The sequence below is a fragment of the Mus caroli genome, chromosome 1 (assembly GCF_900094665.2).
Source record: "Mus caroli chromosome 1, CAROLI_EIJ_v1.1, whole genome shotgun sequence".
In the NCBI taxonomy this organism is placed as follows: domain Eukaryota; kingdom Metazoa; phylum Chordata; class Mammalia; order Rodentia; family Muridae; genus Mus; species Mus caroli.
Window position 1 is genome coordinate 16,004,212 of NC_034570.1, and position 7,755 is coordinate 16,011,966.

General features: G+C 38.2%; 1 protein-coding gene across 3 annotated transcripts in view; it reads right to left on the reverse strand.

Moving 5' to 3' along the window:
• The window catches only part of Pkhd1 (PKHD1 ciliary IPT domain containing fibrocystin/polyductin), a 499,157-nt gene that overhangs the window by 325,984 nt on the left and 165,418 nt on the right, over nucleotides 1-7,755 (reverse strand). For 2 of the 3 annotated variants that reach the window (XM_029477026.1, XM_021159032.2), the window contains exon 37: nucleotides 1,263-1,475. The exons of the other annotated variant lie outside the window; for it this stretch is intronic. In XM_029477026.1, the coding sequence (XP_029332886.1) occupies nucleotides 1,263-1,475 (213 nt within the window). The remainder of the gene's footprint in view (nucleotides 1-1,262; nucleotides 1,476-7,755) is intronic. 3 annotated transcript variants of the gene reach the window in all.

Here is a 7,755-nt window from a genome sequence, read left to right on the forward strand (position 1 = left end):
ATACAGATATACAGATACAGATATACAGATGATACAGACACAGATACAGATGACACAGACACAGACACAGACACAGACACAGACACAGACACAGACACAGACACAGACACAGACACAGATACAGATAGTCACAGCCAACCTTTGGACTGAGCCCGGAGACTCCAATGGAAGTTAGGGAAAAAAAACTGAAGGAACTGAAGGGGATTGCAGCCCCATAGGGAGAACAACAGTATCAACTAACCACCACCACCACCACCACCACCACCAATCACCACCACCACCACCCCAACCACCACCACCCGCCCCCCCGCCAGTCCCAGGGTCTAAACCACCAACCAAAGAGTATACATGGCTCCAGACACATATGTAGCAGAGGATGGCCTTATCTGGCATCAATGGGAGGGGAGGCTCTTGGTCCTGTGGAGGCTTGATATCCCAATGTAGTGGGATGCTAGAGAGGAGAGGTGGGAGTGGCTGGGTTGGGGAGCACCCTCTTAGAGACAAAGGGGAGGAGGGATGGGATGTGAGGTTTGCAGAGGGGAGACCAGGAAGGGAGACATTTGAAATGTGAATAAATTTAATAACCAATAAAAAGAAAAGAATTGCCCCTACATGGGACAGAATATTTCTAAGTGGAAATCAAGTGCCAAATGAATAAAGAATCACAATAGATTTTAAAATTTTTACTTTCCCATGAAGTACACTATTTCTGCTCACATTCAACAAACCAGAGGATGTCCAAGCTTGGTAGGGCAGGGAATATGGTTCAAACTTAGGGAAGCACTGGCAGTGATTTGATGGTGAGTGAGGATCTCCAGTTTCTTTACAGGAGCCACAGCACACTCTGCCTCTGATAATAATAATAATTATACATGGGCTTGGGAGATGGTTTATCAGGTAAGAGCACTGGCTGCTCTTCCAAAGGACCTGGGTTCAATTCCTAGCATCCACATGGCAGTTCACAACTGTCTGTAATTCCAGTTGCAGGAAATCCAACACAAAGACATAGATGCAGGCAAAACACTAATGTGCATAAAATAAAAAATAAATAAATCATGTTTTAAAAATACAAAAAGCGATAATAATTAGATGTGTTATACTTTTTAAAATGTGTTATAGAATGATTGATCCACTGCCTCAGACACATTTTAAATGATTTACCAATGGTCATTGTCCACATATTTTTCAGAAACAAACCCATTTCTGGATGTGTGTGTGTGTGTGTGTGTGTGTGTGTGTGTGTGTGTGTGTTGTCTACTTACCATGCAGGGAAAGAGTTCCATTCCTCACAGCTAGGAACTTGACCCCATAGGGAAAGAAGGGAGTGGAATGGACACTTCCATAGATTTTGATCTGAGCTTTGCCTTGAAAAGGCTTTTCCTCAGATCCAATATGGAGCTCTCCACCATCTGTAATAAGGATGGAGTGGGCTCTGAGCTCAATGGGTCCCAGATCCATGAAGATCAGCTTGCCACCTGACAAACAAAAAAGCAAGCTGTCAATCTCCAGGAGAATGAGGTTCATCCCATTTTGGCAGATCCAATGTTATGAAACTGCTTTTGTGTGTATGCTTCTTCTGGAAGTTGGACTTACTATATATTGAACTCTGCTCTAGAAGAACTATAAAGTAGCTCAGGTACCAGAGGATGGGAACATATCTTTAAAGCAGTTTTCATAAGATTATTACTATTTGTTGTAGCTTTCATGATGAGACTTTTTGTGCATTAATCCAAATGTCTAGCAATTTAGCGTTGGCTAAGTAAACAGTGAGGAAGTCACCAACTTTCCCAGTTGCAATAGATTAAACTTGTCAGGAAACTATGCATATGATGAAGCAGATACACAAGAGGCAAGTATAAAAGAAAATGTGCTAAAAGGGAAAGCATTACAATCCAAGGAAACAGTGGACTAACACCAAGGGTTTTGTGGAATGCTAGCTAGCCAGCATCCTCCACCCTTGCATTCCTCAACAAACCTTAATTTAGCAGCTTTTCCTCCCTGAGTGGAACCAGCCTATCAAGTAAGATGTCTAGTCATCCCAAACTCTAGATCTCAGACTGTCGTTTTGAGAAGAATGCAGAGCAAAGTGGAAGAGGAAGGGGAAGTCTTTAGATGCCATTCATTCCAGAGGTGGCATTTTAAAAATCCTGAAGATGGTTCCAGCTCCACAGCCCTTATTCTTTGCCCCAAAAGCCTTGATTTGTATTTGTTTCTGACTTCCACCAATTACGAAGCTATACAAAACCTTTAAAAATTGCTTTCTAGAGAAAAAGCAACTAATTTGGCATCAGTCTGTTCAGATGTATCAATCTTGGTAACATATGAAAGTGAATCTAAACTAAAATTATTGTTAGAATAAGTAATTAAATTCTTTTAAGGAAACTGGTTTCTTCTTGATACTTAATTGGTGTATGTTTCATATGATGTATCAATTATAACAGTATCATTAATAACTTTGTGATAAGTATAGTATCTAACTATAACACCAATTCCTAGCATAACTAGAAAGAGCTGTAAGAGTCCTTGGTGTAAACACATCACAAAAATACTAAGCTATGCTCTTCCCTATAGTATAGTGGTCAGAGCTATAAACTCTATTGTTGTTTTTCTTGTTATTGTTTATAACTATTTTCTGCCTTATAGAATATTTTTATTAATTCCTTGAGAATTTCATACACACATGTAAAAATATTTTGACTTTATTCACCCTTGTTCCTCCTTTTAGTTCCTCCCAAGATCCATTACACTCTTACCTACCCTCTCTCTCAAATTTCTTTATTTTTTCATAACTGAGTAAAATTCATACTGACCAAATAATCCTAGCTGTGGGGCTAATCACTGGAATATGATTGATCTACCGGGGTCATCCCACTAAAGAAAACTGACTCCCCTCCTCCAGCAACCATCAACTGTCAGTCGTTCCTCAGTTGGGGTGGGTGCTGATTAGGTTGCTTCCACAGCCATGCCATAGAATGATTACTGTCTTGATCTTGTACAGGTCTTTCTTATGCCGGTATTCACAGCTGCAGTAATTTCATGAGTGCCATGGTCCTGTCAGTTCCAGAAAACACTGATTTGGCAAGTCTTCCTCAACCACTAGAATTCCTCTCCTCCAAACTCTGTAATAGTGTCTCACTTTACTCAGAATACATTTCATAGTCTTTATATCAGGCTAAGAAAAGCCCCTCATAGTTTTCTGGCTATCTCCAATGCCTCTCCAAAGTCATCTTACAAAATTTAACCTTCATTTGTTCTTCTATGGCTTGAAAAGGGCTTATCAACTAATGAATGAGTTTATTGCAAATAGCCTCCGTTAATGGAATTAAGAAGATAGAGATTTAAGCCAACCATTGTGTTTGGAGGTGGGAACCTTTACAAGTGTAAGATTAGGTCAGAGATTGGAGAGCCTTGATTGAATCCTGGTTGCTTTATAAAGGGGATGGAGACTGAGCATGCATACAGAGAGGTACACACATATTCCTACAGTAGAATTATGTACAAGCAGGGGAGGAATACTTGCAAAAGCCCTTTCCATGCCCTATGGACATGTCAGCTGAAATAAATCTATTTTCATTACAAAATATTCTACCACAAGTATTTCATTACACTAACAAAAGCTAACTAATACATGTTTCAAATGTATTGGCCTACCTGTTAGACTTTATGATCTAGTTTGGGGTTTCGTTTTTTTGTTGCTGATGTTTTTGTTTGTTCGTTTGTTTTAGTGCTGTAGATATCAATTCCAAGATATCAAACATTCTAGGAAAGTACTCATTGCTAGCCCTTGACTATAAGTTCTCAGATAAGCCCTCTAACCATGGTAAATACTGTTCCTTTACTTACAAATTTCTTTGGCTTATATGAAATAGCTTGTCTTACCCCCACAACCACTACATGCTTTTTCTTTGTAACATCTGAAAGGCATACTACATATTTGTGTGTTTATTTTCTGTTCTTTTTGTGTCAGAATGTATTCTTCATGGGACAATTGCCAATTTTGTTCATTTTCAATATCTGGTGACTAGAGCAGCCATTGAGAGGGGACTAGCACTTAGTATATAATTGTTGAATGAATCTGATCCAAATATAAACATATACTCTCACTTCTATCTTACCAGAAAAGATAGCAATATATTTCTATATGAAATGTGAGACATTATTCCAATAACTTAAAGCAAAAGACGTAGATAGAGAAAGCTGTCAGAAGTATCTCAAGGGACAGTTGTTACTTTTACAAAGAAGATATTGGTAAGGGACTATACAGACCAAAGACTCTTCAACTAGCTGAAATTTGTCTTGAATTCAATATATTAATCCATGGTTCAGAAGTGTTATTCTCCTAGAAACAACTGGAAGTACTTAACAATGAACAAAAGGAGAGAAGGAAAAACCCTAGACATCTGTAGGTATTTTTGTACACCTCTATTTTAATGCAGAGATGATGTTGAAGAAATGTTTGACCAATTGTCAGATTTAGAGACCATTTCTCTGACCTTGTTCTAAAACTTCTCTCCAGCTTTTTTGGCTCATTGCCATACCTTCCAGTCTTCAATCCTAAATCCCAAGCCACACACCATCAGTAACAGTTACAGGATATTTACTTGGACTAGAACCTCTTATACTCCCTTTACTTAAACATAATTTAGAGACACTCCATCTAGGTAGTCAAATCATCACTTTGTAAAGTATTCAAGGGAGTTTCTCCAACCAATTATGATACAATTCACTAAGATAATGCTCATTTTGTAGGCTCTTAATTTGGTGCCTGGTAGACACTCATTTTTCTGTTACTTTCATACTTTCCACTTTCATTTCCCAACTGTTGCTAATGTCTACCCACTTTGAACAATGGTCCCAAAACTATCAGGCTATTGACTTCCAATAGCTTAGAGTTATTAGTCTTGACTTTCATTTTGAACTGTGTCCTGTGTAAACCATACTGTAAGACAGAAAAGCTATCTACAATCCAAGACACTTCCTTTTGGAAATCTCCAGGCCTGCTGCCAGATAATGGTAGCACTTTGCTTACTAGGCAACTAAAGGAGCCACAGCAATCTTGACATTAATTTTTCCATCAACTGTTATGGCATCTAGAAATGAGCCTGAACTAAACGCCACTGTGAACAAAAAAGAGCGAATGAACCCTGTGTTCACATAATGATATCAATTAAAATATTTTCACTCACACCATTCATTTCTTCATGAATAATGTGCAAATGATGGACCACAAATTTGCATGGAAGGACTTCCCATTTTAAACACTCAGAGAATCAGAATTGGCTTTGGTGAACAAGTACTGAAGGTCATGCTCCAGCCCTAGCTGTTATATGCATCTAACTGGCCCTTAGTAGAACCTGTAGCTTCACTACTTAGGGACAGTTCCATTTTCTCTGTTACAAAGTGGGGGGTGAGGAGTGGGGGAACCACACATCTGCTAAGATACTTCCAAATGTAAAACATTTGTCATTTCTACGTATACAGATAACACAGTCTCCCTCGGTTTTTACATTCACAATGAAAATATTCAATAAGATGAATGAAGAGTCTCAGAAAATAAAGCTTATTAGAATAAATCAAAGTTGATTAAAACAAAATAGACTCAGCTGACATGAGTGGACTGACTGACTATACAAGACATGGGACCTGTCTGAATATCAGGCTCCTTTTGTTGACATTTTTGGTTGCTCTTTGTTTGTGTGTCTCTTTCCTTACCGTCTAGTCATGTCATTCGTATTTTCCCCTTATGATCAGTGAATTTAAGATGGGCTATTTTCAAAGCATATCTCTTCTAATGAGATTACAATGAGTTACAAATGAGATCTCATGATCCAGTCTTGTGACCACATGATGACTTCAATATCCTTTTGCCACAGACTAAGAAAACACAATAGAACTTTTCCTCCAAGCCTCCTCCTACCACCACTCTTATCTAAAATCTACCTAGTAAAAATGTAGTCAGATCTGAAGAGAGGAAGGAGACCAGTGAGAGGGTGGAAAGAAGATCCAGAGAAGGGTTAATGAGGCATAGCTATGATACAACTACAGCTTAAGTACCCATGAAAATGTCTCAAGGAAGCCCATTGTTTTATATAATGATGAACAGATAACAATATTTAAAAATAAATTTTAAAAAGAACTTATTTGGATGTTCATTTGATATTAATAATGGTGTGAAGCACAGGTTCTGAGATCAACTGTAAATTTGGAATCCCTCTTCAGCTAATATTAAGCAAGGTTGTTTTCATAGCGGCATTTATGTGAAAATATGTTAACCTAAACAAGTTTGCCTATGGCTTCTTTCTATAAGGCTTATGTTCATTTTGTTACTGGAGATATATCCTTCCAAAACGGATATATAACAGATTAAAAAAGGGATATATGACAGATCACAAAGATCAGTCGCTAAATGTATAAACCTAGGCTTTGTCCCCTTGTACCATTAAGCAAAATTTTAAACACATTGAAAAAATTTGGTAGAAATTTTTGATACACCATTTATAGAGAGGACCTAGTAAGAATGTTAATGAAGGGAGAAGAGTTCAGTCCAAAGAGAACAAGTACTTTGTGTTGAGAGTACTGCTAAAACAGGATGAATTCATGACTATGAACATCATAAACCCAGCTAAAAAGCATGCCCTTGCTCCATCTGTAGCAAAGTAGAGATAGGTGCAGAATGGAGAAAGTTTGTTGAGGACCTTAGCTCTTCGCATATAAAATAGTCCTGTGGTACCCAAAGCAGAGCCTTGCTGTAGAAGGAACCAAAAGTGATGTTTCTCTAGGTTTGTGTAAAAGCTAGAATTTCCATCCTCACAAAGTCAGCTTGAAATCAGTCTAGAGTGAGCTGCTTCATAGAATGAAGCCTTGAACATAGGAGAGAAGTAGGTCGACATTATTTCTTTACTTCATAGAGTCCGACCCCACTTGTTAAAGCTACAGTCAAGAGCAGAGCTGAAATCAGCCTTTCCATGTGACTCTAAAATTGCTTGTTATGACTTGCATGAAAGCTGACTGCATCTTCACAAGTGGCCTAGGGTAATTTTATAAAAATCAATCAACCATCATTACAGTTGCTTCCCCCTCTAAAATACATAAACGAACACATCTTTTATATGCAATTACTCATTTGCATCAAACGTCTCTGATTTCTCTGGAAAGGAAGTAAAAGAGACTTTTAGCAGCTAGTTAAGGTTTGAAGGAAAAAGAAAAGAAACATGAAAACAAACTTTTGGCTAGCTGTAAAATTAATCATCGTCTGTAATGACCACAAAATAATCTGTTATGCTTTATAAAGAAAACATACATTGTTTTAAAGACAACTTCCTTACAAAAAAGAAAATGTGTTTTATCTTTATACCAATAATCTCTGAAAGAGCTGCCTTTCCCTGTCTTTAATTCTTTCATTCCTTTCTCTTGTAATTTCTACTCACAGCTGGGCCTTTGTCCCACATTCCTACTACAACTGTTTCTGTCATGGTGATACATTTTATTCATATTGGCCTCAACCTTCCATGTACCTGGTAACTCATCCTTTCCTGGAATTCCTTCACCCCACCTGCCCACTACTGTATGACTGTATGGCCCTAGTTTTCTTCCTTCCTTCCTTCCTTCCTTCCTTCCTTCCTTCCTTCCTTCCTTCCTTCCTTCCTTCCTTCCTTCCTTCCTCCCTCCCTCCCTCCCTCCCTCCCTCTCTTTCCTTTCCTTTCTTCTTTCCTTCCTTCTTTCCTTCCTTCCTTCTCTTCTTCTTATTTTCTTCTT